The sequence below is a fragment of the Puma concolor genome, chromosome A2 (genome assembly GCF_028749965.1).
Source record: "Puma concolor isolate L17-30 chromosome A2, mPumCon1.1.hap2, whole genome shotgun sequence".
Lineage (NCBI taxonomy): Eukaryota > Metazoa > Chordata > Mammalia > Carnivora > Felidae > Puma > Puma concolor.
The window spans coordinates 163,495,665-163,511,839 of record NC_141668.1 but is presented as its reverse complement, the minus strand read 5'-3'; the positions used below and the strand labels follow the sequence as shown (position 1 = coordinate 163,511,839).

General features: G+C 53.5%; 1 protein-coding gene across 3 annotated transcripts; it reads right to left on the bottom strand.

Annotated features, from left to right (window-relative positions):
• Positions 1-5,708: 5,708 nt before the first annotated feature.
• Positions 5,709-16,154, bottom strand: RAB3D (RAB3D, member RAS oncogene family). Of its 3 annotated transcripts, none has more exons than XM_086699044.1 (6): positions 15,969-16,154; positions 14,351-14,617; positions 13,586-13,704; positions 13,373-13,497; positions 8,299-8,376; positions 5,709-6,031 (listed from the first exon to the last, which is right to left on the bottom strand). In XM_086699044.1, the coding sequence occupies exons 2-6, from the start codon at positions 14,576-14,578 to the stop codon at positions 5,751-5,753; spliced, it is 831 nt and encodes a 276-aa protein (XP_086555170.1). In that variant the 5' UTR covers positions 14,579-14,617; positions 15,969-16,154; the 3' UTR covers positions 5,709-5,750. The 3 variants fall into 3 exon arrangements, with proteins under 3 accessions (XP_086555170.1, XP_086555171.1, XP_086555172.1); XM_086699045.1 differs by having other exon boundaries at positions 16,021-16,153; XM_086699046.1 differs by lacking the exon at positions 5,709-6,031 and having other exon boundaries at positions 7,560-8,376; positions 15,969-16,152.
• Between the last annotated feature and the right edge of the window lie 21 nt (positions 16,155-16,175).

Sequence of the window (16,175 nt, the reverse complement as noted above, 5' to 3'; positions counted from 1 at the left end):
AAAGCTTAAAAGAAACGAGGCATGCAAAGAAACAAGAAAGTGGGGAGAGAGAGACAGAGACAGACAGACAGCGTGAGTGGGGGAGGGGCAGAGAGAGAGTGAGGGAGACACAGAATCCGGAGCAGGCTCCAGGCTCTGGGCTGTCAGTGCAGAGCCCGACGCGGGGTCTTGAGCCCGAGAACGCCTGATCTGTATTTTTTAAACAGGCATTTTTTTCATTGTACAAATTTATATTGCATCTATGTTTACAAACGATACCACACCCTCTTCCCCAAAGAGGTCACGATAGTCAGGATCCCAGCAGGGAACAGAATCGAGCCCCGAGGTGGTCCTTTTAAGAAATTTTCAAGGGCGGGGCACCTGGGTGGCTCAGTCAGTGAAGAGACCAACTTCAGCTCAGGTCATGATCTTACTGTTCATGAGTTCAAGCCCCGCATCAGGCTCTCTGCTTCAGCACAGAGCCCGCTTCGGATCCTCTGTCTCCCTCTTTCTCTGCTCCTCCCCAACTCATGCTCCATTTCTCTGTCTCTCAAAAATAGACATTTAAAAAAGAAAAAAAGGAGTTTTCAGGGGCTTCCTTGCTGAGGTGCGGGCAGAGTTAAGAAAATGAGGGATGAGGCACCAAGAGTCTAGCAACATGGGGAGCTTTTACTTCTAAGCCTGAAGGGGTAGGAGAAGAGGGGCCATCCGACCTACGTCTTGGAGGGCTCAGGATGGGCAGAAGAAAGGAGGGAGTGGGGAAGAAGTACTCCAACTTTTCCTCTCCCATCTCCTGAAGGTGTTTCCTATTGGCCAAAGCTAACAGGAAGTGGAAGGGCGGGAGATTCTGGGAAATGTAGTTTGCAGGACCCAGGGCAGAGCGGAAGAGAGTGAAGATAGGTGGGAAACAAGGGGAAACCGACCAACGCTCATGTTGAAAGGCCTCCACTTTCTGCTTCTAAGACTGATTGTGTAAACAGAGCGAAGTCGCTCCAGCCTGACCGTGAGGGACCTTCAGCTCTTTGTCAAACCCTGCCCTTTACTTTTCTGGAAGAAGATGCTTCCCTTCTCAGTGTCTCCAATTTGATTTGGGTTCCAGAGGTCCCTCAAGTTGGTTCAATATCTCTTTCTTTTTTTTTTTTTAAGTTTATTTATTTATTTTGAGTGTGTGTGTGAGAGAGAGAGAGAGAGAGAGAGAGAGAGAGAGAGAGAGCAGGGGGAGGGGCAAAGAGAGAGAGAGAATCCCAAGCCAGTGCAGAGCCCGACTCGGGGCTCGAACTCATGGACTGCGAGATCATGCCCTGAGCCGAAACTAAGAGTCTGACGCTCAACCGACGGACCCTCCCAGGTGCCCCTGGTTCAATATTTCTTTCTTCTCCCCTCCCAGCTGCCAGGAATTCTTGCCACTTTGCTTCTATTCATCAAACTAGGTTGACAGACCTGGGGACAGGTCATCTGGCCCACCGGGCTGCTGGAGATCTTGCCTCATTGTTTCTCTGTGGCACTCACTGATTTTTGGAAGGGAGATTGGTAATAAAAGGTTTGGGAAAGCACTGTTAGCCTGACCCCTTTTTCCTTCCATTTTTTTATGCCAACTGGCAGTGATTTTAGCCCCAAGGACCTGAAAGAGATAACATGGCCTCCTTCTCATGAAATTGTCTTGTTTTTTAAATTATTTTGTGGAGGGGCGCCTGGGTGGCGCAGTCGGTTAAGCGTCCGACTTCAGCCAGGTCACGATCTCGCGGTCCGTGAGTTCGAGCCCCGCGTCGGGCTCTGGGCTGACGGCTCAGAGCCTGGAGCCTGTTTCCGATTCTGTGTCTCCCTCTCTCTCTCTGCCCCTCCCCCGTTCATGCTCTGTCTCTCTCTGTCTCAAAAATAAATAAACTTTAAAAAAAAAATTATTTTGTGGAAAGAAATCTGTTTTTTAACGTTTATTTATTTTTGAGAGAGTGCAAGCAGGGGTGGGGCAGAGAGAGGGGGACAGAGGATCCAAAGCCGGCTGGCTGCGTGCCGACAGCAGAGAGCCCGACTCGGGGCTCAAACTCACGAACCTTGAGCTCATGACCTGAGCCCAAGTCGGATGGATGCTCAACCGACTGAGCCACCCAGGTCCCCAGTCTGTGAAAGAAAATCTTAAATATTCACAAAAAACAAAAGAACTTGTCCAAAAAAACTCTTATATACCCATCACCCGGATTCAACAATCACCAAGAGCCCGACAGGCTTGCTTCATGATTCCTTTTTCCCCTTGAGGGAGTATTTAAAAACGGATCCCAGACAATGTCATTTCCCCCTTCGTACTTCAGTACACATCTCTAAAAGTGCATACATTTGTGTCAACCCCAATGTTCTCATTGCACCTGACTAAATGTTTGTGTCCCCCCAAATTCCCATATTAAACCAAATACCCATTTATTTTTGAGAGAGAAAGAGAGAGACAGACAGACAGAGCGTGAGCAAGGGAGAGGCAGAGAGAGAGGGAGACACAGAATCGGAAGCAGGCTCCAGGCTCCGAGCTGTCAGCACAGAGCCCGACGCGGGGCTCGAACCCACAGACCGTGAGATCATGACCTGAGCCGAAGTCAGATGCCTGACCGACTGAGCCACCCAGACGCCCCATGAGAACTTTTGAGATGTGCTGTCTTAGTAACTTTCAAATATGAATTAGGGTATTATTCATTACAGCCTGCATGCTGTACGTTACATCCCCAGGACTTACACATTTGGTTTCTTTGAATCGGATCCAAATAACGTGCACACATCATGTCTTCTTGTCATGTCTCCTAAATCCCTTTTACTCAAATTAGAGCGTGCGTTAAAATCCTCTGAATATTCTGTTCAAGCCCAGAGGCCGGCGGCCCCACCTCCAGGGCTTCTGACTCCAGATCCGGAGTGGGACCCAGGGCTCTGAATTCCAAACAGGTTCCCAGCCGGTGCTCCAGAACATGCGCAGAAAACCGCTGTTCCGGGTTCTTCCTCCTCGTCTCCAGTCCCACCAACCTTCGATTTGTGGCAGAAAGAGCGGGGAATACTGGGGAATACCATGCCTTCTGGATTGACTCCTCAGTGCTGTTGTGGTCCCTTTATCTTCTTCCTCCCTCCCCCATATTTCCTGTAACTCACTTGTTGCCAGCCCTGGCTGTCCCTTAGAACCTCCTGGAAGCTTTCACAAAATACCCAAGCCTGCACCCCCTCTCCACCTTCTGGTTTGATTGGATTGGGCGGGGGCCTGGGACTCATTGGATTGGATTGGATTGGATTGGGCTGGGGACTCTTACATTTACCAGACGATTCTGAGGGGGTGGCCACGGTCATTGAGGAGAATCAATAAGCGAAGGGCTGCATCCAATGACCTCAGCCACCTGGACCAGTTCTGTCACTGGGGATTCCAAAATGGCGGTTTCTCTCATCTCTCCATCCTTCCTTTGGGGGGATTTGGAGAAGGATAAAAGGAGCACGTGTGGTATTTGTTATTGCTGCAATCACTTCCCACTTCAGGAAAGGAGGCTCCAGCTTTCCTCTGGAGCCAGCCCACCTCTCCGATTTCCATCCCTAAGCCTGTCGGGCAAGTGGTCTCAGTCAGCCAATCAGAATGTTCCAGCTTTCTGTCCCGTGTTCTGGTTCAGGCAAGGGACCCAAGCTGGTCAAGGATGCTCGGCTTGGGGACTTTGGATACGGTGCCCAGCTCCCATGAAGCTCACCTCGCCTCGTGGGGGCAAGGCTGCAGAGCAAAGGCACTGGGAGCGGCCGAGAATCCTGGGACGGTATGCAAGTCCCTGGACCCAGCTCACTCTTGAGCCCTGCAGTTCATACATTCACTCAACAAACGTCTGTGGCGTGCTTGCTGTTAAGTCACAAATGAACCGTTTGTACTCACAACACTTCTGGCACCGCGCGCGCGTGTGTGTGTGTGTGTGTGTGTGTGTGCGCGCGCGCGCACATGCACGTGTTGGGGTTTCACAACAAACAATTCTCTCCAGGGACCAACTGGGTGTCCTAGAGTTCAATTCCGACACTACCCAGAGTTTGAGGCAGATACCAAAAATGTAAAGACTCAGTCCCACGAGACTGCCCCCACTTCAGACACTGGTTACAAGTATTGGGTCCCCAGGTGACCTATACTGTCTGACTTGGCCCCCAACCCCAGGCAGAGGGTTCCGACGATCCCCCTTCCCTTTCAGGCTTCACAATTAGAAGGACTCACAGAACTCAGTAAGTTTGTCAGTTACTACTGTTAATTAGGCAGTTAAAAAAAATTTTTTTTTAATGTTTTCTTTATGTTTGAGAGAGAGAGAGAGACAGAGTGCGAGCAGGGGAGGGGCAGAGAGAGAGAGGGAGACACAGAATCCGAAGCAGGCTCCAGGCTCTGAGCTGTCAGCACAGAGCCCGACGCGGGGCTCGAACTCACAACCCTGAGGGATCAAGACCCAAGCTGTGATCAAGAGTCAGAAGCTTAATGGACTGAGCCACCCAGGTGTCCCAAATGATGAAAGGGTATAAATCAGGAACAGCCTAATGGAAAAGACGCACCGGGCAAGGTATGGAGAAGGGGCGCGGGGCCTCTGTGTCCTCTCCAGGGACGCCCCCCCACCTCCCTAGCCCCTTAATTGGCCATTGGGGATGAACTCGATCTCCAGCTCGGGCCTGTCTCCCCTCCCCGGAGGTCAGGGTCTGGGCTCAGAGTTCCCACCCTCTCGTCTTGGCTTGTTCTTTCTGGAGACCAGCCTCCATCCCGAAACATACAAAACACACTCTTATCACTCCAGAGATCCCAAGGGCTTTAGGAGCTGTGTGCCAGGGACCCCAGGACAAAGATCTAATATTTCTTTTTTATTCTGTCAAACAGGAAATGAGCTGGGGGTGGTGGCGAAAAATTTTTAAAAATCCCTGCGTTTGAGGAACTGTCATTGTATTGAAAGAGGTGCTTGTTTACGTTAAATAAGTAAATTGTATAGCAGTTTCCATTCTAGGGGCTATGTGGAGAGGGACACAGGGAAACGGACATTAGAAATGCTGCAGAGACCCTCTCTCTCTGCCCCTCCCCCGCTAGCACTCTGTCTCTGTCTCTCAAAAATAAGTAAACATTAAAAAAAATTTTTTTTAAATGCTGCAGAGAGGTTACAGCACTAAACGCGGGGAGGGGGGGAAGAGGGAAAGGGGGTCAATGAGAAGGTGAGATTTGCACAAAGAGGGCTTGAGTGAGAGGAGCCATTTGACTTCAGGCAGGGGGCATAGCCAGTGCAAAGGCCCTGGGGCAGGGGCCTGGTGTGTTCAAATAGCAGCAAGGCCAATGTGACTGCAGCATTGCAAATGTGGGGGGGCAGGTGGGAAGAGCTGAGGGAAGGGAAGTGACAGGTCAGATCATGCAGGACCTTGTGAGCCGCAAGGAAGACTTAGGCATTTACTCTGAGTGGGAGCCATGGAGGGTTCTGAGGAGAGGAGCAATCTGCCTCGACCCGGGTATTCACGGGCTCCCTATGGCTGCAGCAGGGAGGACAGATGTCTTACCTCGCCCCCCCCCCGCCCCTCCCCACCACACAGCAAACTTTCCAGGGCCCAGGTGGTGGGCACGAACCTTGGCTAGAGGCAGCCCCAGACCCGAGCCTCCCTAGCCTGATTCAGGTTCTGCCGAAGAACGCACGGCCCTCGACCAAGCATCTACTTGGCTGATTCAACCCCTCTCTTCCTGGAAACCACGGTTCACTAATGGAAATACAAGAACAAGGGCATCTGGGCGTAACGGCTTTATTTTCTCTTGTGGATAAAAGTGCTCATCTTGCCGAGTGGACATCAAAGAATCGCTTACACAGGAGAACCACATCCAGTAATACAAATGACCGAGCCGAGAGCTCCCTCCGTAGTGTTTCGGGATGGAGGCGAGAAGCCAGTTCGTGGCCTCTCCCGACTCCACTCTCCCCGGAGAAGCGGCTTTCCCGCAGCTTTTGGCTTCGTTTTGGTTTGTAAAACTCAACAAATCTCCGTCCCCCTGCCCGTGATCTTCGAGGACATTGGTTGCGGTTCCCCAGAGACCATCGTGAGTTAAGCCTCCCACCTAAAATTATAAAATAACCACTTGCATTATTTTTAGAAGAAACAAGCCAAAAAAGAAAAAAAAAATCCCTCTCCTACATAAACCTAGTCTTGAGAAAACCCAGAGGCAGCTCGCTGTCTCAGGGCTACTCAAAGCTGAACTGTTCAAAAATCTTGTATAAACACAAGGCTTAGCCCACGTCAGGTACGAGACACAGGTTGGTCCGTCCCTTTAAATAATAGCAGTCTGGTCCACTGTTTTGTTTTTTTTGTTTTGTTTTCTGGCAGCAGCCTGAGAAAATGGGCTGGCCGACAGACTCTTGATAGACCATGATGCATCTTAACAGGCTTTTTCCTAGCTGCCTTAATTTCTCTTTTACGCTAGAGCAACCAACATTTTTGACTCCTGCCCCGAACGTTCCCCAAACTCGCTGTGCGTGTTTCCAGAAACTTGTCCATCTCACCCCTGTTGTCTGATGTGTTGGCTTACAAAGCTACCCTCGCTTTGAAAGCTCTTAAGGGCAGCCCTCGGCAATGGGATGAACGGGGCCCTCTAGAAAGAAATTCAATCCACAGCTTCTACAAAGGGAAGAGCTAAGGTGAACTTCCAGCAGGAGGAGGCTGAGATCTTTAAGGCTCCAGGAAGTCATTTTGGTGTCAGGGGCTGGGAGTGGAATACGAACCATCTGTTCAGGCCATCCTCACAGGGCCTGTCAAGTTATGGGAGGTTAGTTGGTGTGCCGGGGCCCAAACAGGTGCCATGCCACCGGAGTTCGGACTTCGGGGGGTAGGAGGGACACTGAGTTGGGGTGGGGGATGGAGGTCAAGATGTAGATCCTCAAACTGCACATAACCTCCCAGCAGGAGCCTCCCTGCCGGCTGGGGACCCCAGTCAACCGGGGACACTGATTTCCAGCCCGCCCCCATCAGCCTGCCCCTCCCGAGCCGTATCTGCGAATCCCATGTGGCAGTAACCATTGCACAACGCTGCCTTCTTGCCTCTTCTGCCCAACCCTAAAGCCTCCCTTACAGGGACGCCTCCATTTGTAGGAAGCATCACATCACTGGGCCCCACCACTGATGTGACTCAGGAAATGGACTCTGGGTCCTCAAGGGTCCTCGATGGGGAAGAGCCCAAGTCCTTCCGTCGGCAAGCCGCCAGCAAGAGCAGGCTATAGGAACATTGCTCAATTTCCTTTTCTAGCAGGATGTAGGATGTGGAAAGACCTTGCTTAAAATATCGCCAGGCAAACGGGGTCTGGGAGAGGCAGGTATGGGCAGGAGGGCCGGGGCTCCTGGCTCTGAGGCTAACTCCTGGCAAAAAGTCCCAGGCAGGAACACCCAGGGTTGGGCCATTCTCTGCCCAGCCTGATGCGGCCCATAATTCTAGAATTCAATCCAGGGATCAGAGATCTAGCGAATAGAGTAAAACAGTGGCAGGGTTGTGGGTGATGTGGAATACTGGGGAAGCTCAGAAGGCACTTCTGGGGTCCCTGAAGCCGGCGGGGGGGCGGGGGGTGCTGGGGGGTGGGGCTCTGACTTCCTGTCCCTTTACAATGGGAAAACCTGCTTTAATACTGTGTTCACAGGCAGCCGATCTGCAGGCCAGAAGGGAAGGGTCTGTGCGGGCCAGAATCACCTCCCCGCCTTGGAAGCTTGAGGTCTGAGGAGGTTCACGGGCAGGCTTGGGACCACCCCGGGGGACCCTGAGAAAGGAGTCGCCTTCCACATCTCCGAGGGTGAACTCTGAGGACTCACACCGCAGGAGGGAGAAGACGAAGGAACCAGCTTGTGAATTCCAGGCAACGCCCAACACAGAATGGACGAGAACAACAGTTCTAACCCAGAAGGCACTGTGGATGCCCCTCCTCCAGACGGGGTGGGACAGGCCGCCCTTGCTCCCTCCATTAAAATGGCTGAAAAGCAGCAGGCTCGCGCACGTCAACATCCCCAGACCCCTCCTGCCGTGCAGAGTCCCCAGGGTCTGGAGCTCATGATAAGGCTGCTTTGGGCAAGTTGGCGGCCATGGCGAGAAGATGAGCCATGCGGGAGTCGGGGCGGCTGACAGCTGGGGGGAGGGAAGGGGGTGCCCTGAGCTTAGCAACAGCCCTTGTGGCTCATGCCTCAGTCACAGTCCCTGCCGAGGCAGGAAGGGGTGGACAGGGGTTGGGGACCATCTCTAGCAGCTGCAACCGCTGGGCTCGGGGGGTGGGGTGTCCCCCAAGGCCGGGCCTTTCCCATTGCTGCCCGGGCCGGAGCCGGGTTCTAGGGACTCATTCATCTTCTCACAGATGATGTCCACCAGGCGCTCGAAGACCTGCTTCACGTTGATGTTCTCTTTGGCACTGGCCTCGAAGAACTCGAAACCTGGATGGACACAGGGTGGGAACACCAGTAAGCCCGGGCTGTGGCATCACCCAAACATGGCTTCCGAGCCCAGGTCTGCCCTTCGTGCAGCCGTGGGACCTTGGCTGAGCGCCTCGATCTCTCGAAGCCTCAGTTTGCTCATCGGTAGGATGGGAACGACACTGATGCTGATAAGACCTGTGGCAGCAGCCCCCCGTGGGGACTATTCGAAGGATCTCCTTGTCACAGAGCAGTGGCCGCAGGTGACGTTCTGGTGCCCAGCAGGCACGTAAGGAACGGCAGGTTTCCCAGGGGTGTATGCGATGCATACCGTTCTTGACCCACAAGCGCTTTTCTCAGCATTTTCTGCAAACTGACTCATTTCATGATGCTCTGAGGTTCGTGCTATCAGAGTCCGTTTTACAAATGAGGAAACCAAGGCACAGAGAGGAAAAGCCACTCATCCAAAGGTATCACACGGCAGAGCTGGGATTCACACCCAGGCCGCCTGGCTTAAGTGACGATAGTTAATAAACACGAAATACATATTTTGGATCTAAATAAATAAATGATGATAAATATCCCTACGGTCCCACCTTGGGCCTCAGGAGGGAAGACACGCTGGTTGAGTCCTTCTGGGGAGGAGGACACGAGGGTCCTTTATATATGTTTTTTTAACATTTATTCATTTTAGAGGAACGGAGACACAGAGCATGAGTGGGCGAGGGGCAGAGAGAGAGGGAGACACAGAGCCCGACGCAGGGCTTGACTCCATGAACCGTGAGATCATGACCTGAGCTGAAGTCAGATGCTTAAGCGACTGAGCCACCCGGGCCCCCCAGGATTTTTTTTTTAGGATTTTATTTTTAAAGTAATCTCGACACCTAACGTGGGTTCAAACTCACAAGTCTAAGATCAAGAGTCGTATGCTCTACCAACTGAGCCAGCCAAGTGTCCCTGAATATATTCTTAGCATCAGAGTGACCAGCATACCTGTCTCTCATTTTAAAAAAGCTTGTCCTGGGGCACCTGGGTGGCTCAGTCGGTTAAGCATCCGACTTTTGATTTTTGGCTCAGGTCATGATCTCACGGTTCGGGGGTTTGAGCCCCATGTCGGGCTCTGTGCTGACAGTGTGGAGCCTGCTTGGGATCCTCTCTCTCCTTCTCTCTCTGCCCCTCCCCTGTTCCCTCTCTCTTTCTCTCAAAATAAATAAATAAACTTGAAAAACAAAAAACAAAACAAAACGAAACTTGTCCTCCCAAACGTGGAAGGTAGTAAATATACTTTGGGGACTTGCCTGTCGTCCCTCGGCTACAAAAAGCGGGCTGTCAACCTAAAAATAAGGGCGTACACGTACATGACAAGGCTTCCCGCACCCTGGAAGGCTGGCTCAGGCTCTGCCTAGGGGTCCCCGATATGTCCGCACCCACCACACCTGCCAAGTTGGGCCAGGGATTCAAACACCCACCATACTATGCACACAGCACCGGGCAGACAGGCCTCTCTCCCAGCACCTGTCATGCCGCACTATAAAAATGTAATTGTAATTAAGTAATTACGTGTGTAATTACCCATTTACTATCCGTCTCCACTACTGGAATGCCAGCTCCAAGGTGGCAGGATTTCTGTCTGCCTCGTCTGGTGCCTGGCCCAGAGCAGGTGCTCAGAAACGACTTGCTGAATGAATGAATGAATGAATGGACGAACGAACGGATGACAGAGGCAGGGCATGAACTCAGATCTCTTACTCCAAGCCTCGTGATCATAAGTGTCACTCCACTGTCCTCCTAAGCAAGACTGGCATTTCCTTATCTGCGTGCAGCTCTGTCTCCAACAATCTTAGTTTTTTTTTTAATACTTTTTTTTTGCTGATTATAAATATTCAGTGGAGAAATCCACTGAAGAAGTTAGAAACTCCTGAAAACTACCAAGACAGAAAAGCAACCTGTGATTTTATCATTGAGAAACACTTACTATTGGTGTCTTGATATTTAGCTTTCCGCTATATATTTTTTTAACATACACAATCATTGGGGTTGGGTCTGTAGGGGGTATGTGTGCGCGTGTGTGCGTGCTTGCGCGTGTGGTTTTTTTTATTTTTTTAAGTTTCGAGAGAGAGAGTGCAAGCAGGCGAGGGGCAGGGAGAAGAGAGAGGGAGAGAATCCCAAGCAGGGTCCGCGCTGTCAGCACAGAGCCCGACGCAGGGCTTGAACTCACGAACCGTGAGATCTTGACCTGAAGCGCAATCAAGAGTCGGACGCTTAACCGCTGAGCCATCCAGGTACCCCATGTGTGTATTCTTTTCCCTACAAAACTGGGGTCAAATTCTGCCTCCTGCTCTGTATGTCAATATTTGAAACTTAATGCCAGGTCAGACACCCCCCCCCCCCCCCACTAGATGTTCTCTGCAAGGTGTGGGCAACATCCCCAAGTGTTCCAGCCCATGGCTGGGTCATAGCTGATTTTTCCCGGTTCCGGGCAAATTGGGGATCTAGTCCCCAGCAGCAAAAGCTGACTCCCCAGCATACCTGCAATTGAGAGCCAAAGCCAGAGCTCCCAGAAAACACAGGGAACAAAGGAGCAGGTTAAATGACACCGCGAGGGAGCAAAGAGGCAAATCTCAAATGGGAAATATTCCATAGAACAAAGACCCAGTTTGTCCAACAAACAGATGGTAAGAAGAAGAAAAAAAAAGAGAGAGAGAGAGAGAGAGGGGCGCCCAGGTGGCTCAGTTGGTTAAGCATCTGACTTCGGCTCAGGTCATGATCTCACGGTTTGTGGGTTTGAGCCCCACATCGAGCTCTGTGCTGACAGTTCAGAGTCTGGAGCCTGCTTCGGATTCTGTCTCTCTGCCCCTCCCCCGCTTGTACTCTGTTTCTCTGTGTCTCTCAAAAATAAATAAACATTAAAAAAATTTTAAAAATGACAGAGCTATAATTAAAAAGAGAGAGAGAGAGAAAACCGTTCTAGTCCGAGGTCCCTGACCTTTCTCTGTAAAGGGCCAGGTAGTAACTACTTTAGGATTTGCAGGTTGTTATATGGTGCCTAGAGTTTTTTGTACAAAGCATCAATAATAGTTCACAATCACGCTAGCTGAGATTCCGATACATTCTACGTGCGTGCCCAGCTGTGATACCTGCTTCGTAGGTCGTAACTCATTTCACCCCTGCGACAACTTGACGCGGTGAGGCTGTTACTAAATCCACTTCACACAAGAGGGAGTGCGGGCCCAGAGGGCTGAAGTCACCAACACAAGAGCACAAACCGATCGAGAAATAATACGAGTTAACGTTCAAACGGGGCCAGTGTTGGCTTATTTCCTCTTTCTAACAGCGCTAGGAAGTAGGCACAGTTTTCACTCTGTTTCCCAGATGGAGAAATGGAAGCACAGAGAGGGGAGGCGATGTGTCCAAGGTCACACAGCTAGTGGGTTGCATAATGGGATTCTAGCTCCTGAGTCTGGGTCCTTAACCCACCTTCCCCTACAGTGGTCACACCATCTCCTGCAACGGGAGTCCTAGGCAGGGCTTAGGATACTAGAATACTCCAGGCCAGATTCCCTTTGAGCTTCAATTTCCATTTACCTGATTCAAAAAGGTAGGCTGAAAAAGCCCTCCTTCCATCCTAGCACCCTGGCCCCCAGTTCTCGGACACACACAGATCATTGCTGTGACTAGATCCTTTGTATCCTCCCGGAGTTTCTTCAGGCAAACATATATTCTTATTCTTACCCTTTTTATACACTAATGCAGGGGTCGGAAAACTTTAAGTCACAGGCAAGATCTGGCCCATTGCCTATTTTTATAAACAAAGTTTCGATGACAGTCACACTCACTCATTCAGTTATTTTCTGTGGTAGCTTTCAAACAGAGCTGAGGGGCGACAAAGACCCTAAGGCTGAAAATATTTCCTATCTGGCCCTTTAAGAAAAGATTGGCTGATGGGGCACCTGGGTGGCTCAGGTGTCCAAGTCTAGATTTCGGCTCAGGTCATGATCTCTCAGGGTTGTGAGTCTAAGCCCTGTGCTGGGCTCCACGCTGGGCTTGAAGCCTACGTAAGGGGCGCCTGGGTGGCTCAGTCAGTTAAAGCATCAGACTCCGGCTCAGGTCACGATCTCACAGTTCGTGAGTTAGAGCCCTGGGTCGGGCTCTATGCTGACCGCTCAGAGTCTGGAGCCTGCTTGGGATTTTGTGTCTCCCTATCTCTCTCTCTCTCTCTCTCTGCCCCTCCCCTGCTCACGCTCTGTCTCCCTCTCTCTCTCAGAAATAAATAAAACATTAAAAAAATTAAAAACAGGGGCACCTGGGTGGCTCAGTCAGTTAAGCATCTGACTTCAGCTCTGGTCATGATCTGGCGGTTCGGGAGTTCAAGCCCCGTGATGGGCTCTGAGCTGGCAGCTTGGAGCCTGGAGCCTGCTTCGGATTCTGTGTCTCCCTCTCTCTCTGCCCCTCCCCTGCTCACACTCTGTCTCTCTCTCTCTCTTTCAAGAATAAATAAAATGTAAAAAATAGATAAGTAAAGTTAAAAAATTACAACAACACTTGCTGAGCCGCTTGGAAGCAGCCAAGCCCATTTTTCCACAGTAAGCATATAGCCCAGAGATCTTGCCAGAGCAGAGCATAAGGAAAGTGCTCGCCCTTTTTCACAGCTGTGTAGTATTCCACAACGTGACTATACTTTATGTTTGGCTGCTTCCCCCACCGTGAGACATTTAAGAGGTTACCGAGGTTCCCCTCCTGCCAACAGCGCTGTGACTCGATATCCTTGCCACTTCCCACATGCGTGGGATGTTTGTAGGATACATTTCCAGGAGTGTTTTGCGGCAGGGAGGTGGGGAATACCTGTAACTGAATTCTCTGAAATTAAATGCGGAAGGTGCCGCACATAGGGGTATTTTTCCTAGCAGATCCTCAAAGGGCAGAGGGTTGCTGACTGCGGTTGGACCTGGAACCCAAGGGTGGGGACTGGGGTTTGGTCTGAGGGGTCCGGGGCCTGGGGCCCAGGCTGGGCACTAACCAAGGTCATCAGCGAGCCTCCGGCCGTCCTCAGTAGGCACAACACGCTCATCCTCCAGGTCGCACTTGTTCCCCACGAGGATGACCTGCGCGTTGTCCCAGGAGTAGGTCTTGATCTGAGTGGCCCTGTGGAGTGTGAGGGCCATTAGGCTAGAGATTGAGGGTCAGGGGGAGAGGGCGAAGGTCAGGGTGTCAGTGGTCAGCAAGCACTCACCAGTCCTGCACAGCGGTGAAGGACTCCTGGTTGGCAACATCATACATGAGCAGGAAGCCCATGGCGCCGCGGTAGTAGGCTGTGGTGATCGTGCGGTAGCGCTCCTGGCCCGCCGTGTCCTAGGAACACAGCAGGGTCAGGTGGCTAGGTGCTACTCTGCTCCCCACCCCACCCCTGCAGGGTCCCAAGCGGGGCACCACCCCGTGCTCATAGCCCCCGTCTGCCGGAAGACGTGGCCCTGCCCCTGAGGAATTGCCAGTCTGAGGCGTCAGTGCCTCCCACAGACTTGTAAGCTCCCTCGACCTCGTCTCCAAGACCAACGTGGCGACCAGGGTCAGAGAGCGCCGTCTTGACGCAGACACCCCGGGGCTCAATACCATGACAATCATCACCAGCAGCCTCGCTGGGAGGGAGAGCATCTCCGAAGAGTGCAGAGGCTCAGCGGGGGGACCCTGGGCTCGCCCCTGCGATGGTACCCAAACCCCTGCCCCGCTGGTCACCAGGACATCTAACCTGCCTTGGATGGGCACTGTCTGCCCCTCAGACCCCACAGGGCAGGGCCTACCCCCCTCATCTTGATGAATTCATCTCATAGATACAATCCCTCTCCTCTTCACCTCTACCCCAAGCCCCCTCCCCAACCCTGGACCCCTCCCCACAGCCCCACACCCTATCATGGACATTCTCGGAGGAACCCCAGGCCCTCCCGGCCCGCAGACAGACTCCTGTCCTTTGCCACAGACCCACAACAGCCGCCTGGCCCACCCATATCTGCAGCTTGATCCTCTTGTCATGGCGATAGACCGTCTTGACCTTGAAGTCAATGCCCACGGTGCTGACGAAGGCAGGTGTGAAGGAGTCGTCCGCGTAGCGGAACAGGAAGGACGTCTTGCCCACGCTGCTGTTGCCGATAAGTAGCAGCTTAAACATGTAGTCGAAGTTCTGGTCTGCTGCATCCCGTGGGCCTGTGGGGGGGTCTCCGGCCGATGCCATCTTGGCAGAGAGCCTGCTGGGGGCGGAAGGGCTGTCGCCCTGCAGAACAATAAAACACCAGGAATGGCTGCGGTGTATACACCAGACCTGGATTCAAATCCTCCCTCTGCCACTTGGAGGCTAAGCGGCCTCCGACGCGTCACTTGCTGTCCGTGGGCCTCAGTGGCCTCGTCTGGAAAATGGGGACGTTTATCAAGTGCAAGGGCCCAGGTTGTAGGGGGCACATGGAGTGCCTGCTGTGGCCACTGAGGAACCAGACCCCGCAGAAGGCGCAGGTGTGGACTTTGCCCCACAGTGAGCAGCTGGCTGGGCCCAGGTGTGAGATGGGGGGGGAGGGGGGGCCTGCCAGCTGGTGGATAGAGCCCCCCCCCCCCCGCCCCGCTCCTGGGCCTGGGTGTTGACTTTGGCAGGGACACCTGCCGTGACACCCCCTCCAAAGCTGGGTGTAACCCCCTCCCTGACCTCCACGGGGAGGGGGGATTTCAGTGGACACAGTCCAGGCTTAAAGCCCAGATCTACCCCCAAATGGGTACTGCCACCTTCTGTTTGTCAAAGGGGTGGGCCCGTCTCCCTCCGGGCAGGGCTGACTCACCCGGGCCCCAGCCCCAGCCTGCAGAGGCTGCAGTGACAGTCCCCAACTCCAAGGAAGCCACACAGTAAGAACCCTACCACCCTGATCCTGCCTTTCCTGGCAACCTGTCCCCACAGCTGGGCTGCTTCAGCTGCGTCAGGGACCCTCCCTCAGCCCTCACTGCCTCCCTAGGCCTCAGTTTCCCCAGCTGTCTATGGCTACTCCCTGAGCTACACAAGGAGGCGATCCAGGAGGCCTGGTTGAAAGGAAGGCACCCGGGCGGAGGAACCCTTAGCAAAGCTATTTCTCAACTGCCTGTGGGGCTTTTTTCCATTTTAAAAGAGGACCGAACCTGTGCGCTTTCCTGCCCAGCCCTCGGGGCCCCACCCGGTGTTCCGGGAGAACGAGTTCGAGGAGGGGAAGACAAGTGGCAGGAAACCTTTCCCCATGCTGGGCAGGGCCGCCAGGCTGGGGCCTTTACCCCACCCCCCAGCCCACCTGTCAGCCTGTGCCACCTCTTCCTGACCATCTGCCCACCCTCGCTCACGCCTGGCACTAGATGCGGGTCCCCGGAGGGCCTGGCCTTGTCCCTCTGCTGGATTCGGGGCGCCCCCGCCGGTGCAGGGGGGCTCAGGAGCTTCCTCCCATCACCATATGGTCCCATCTCCGGTTCCCAGCTGGACTCTCCGCCCCGCCCGCGCCCCACCAGCGCTCCCCGGGGAGCCCAGCTGGGTGGGGGCGAGGGAAGAGGCGTTCCCCCTCCGCTCGCCTTTGTTCCCGGGGCCCCGGGCCCTCCCTCTAACCCCCGGCCCCCCAGACCTGCTGGGAAGCGGATGTACGGGGCAGGCTACGCTCCCTCCGAAGGGGTCACCTCGCGTGGCGGAGGCGCTCCCCGCGGGCGTTAGTCCTCCGAACTCGCTGCGGCCCGGTCCCCGCCCCGACGCCGACCCCTCAAGCCGCCGCCGCTGCCACCGCCGCTGCCCGCAGCCACCCGGATCCCGCGCCGGCTCCGCCCAGGCGGGGGAG

What these genes read in the sequence shown, in the direction of transcription:
- RAB3D (XM_086699044.1), bottom strand. Translation starts at nt 14,578, where the DNA reads ATGGCATCGGCCGGAGACCCCCCCACAGGCCCACGGGATGCAGCAGAC. An exon ending in GGATCAAGCTGCAGATATGG is followed by an intron (nt 13,705 to 14,350) that starts GTGGGCCAGGCG and finishes CTGTGTTCCTAG; the next exon opens with GACACGGCGGGCCAGGAGCG. An exon ending in GAGGCTCGCTGATGACCTTG is followed by an intron (nt 8,377 to 13,372) that starts GTTAGTGCCCAG and finishes GTGTCCATCCAG; the next exon opens with GTTTCGAGTTCTTCGAGGCC.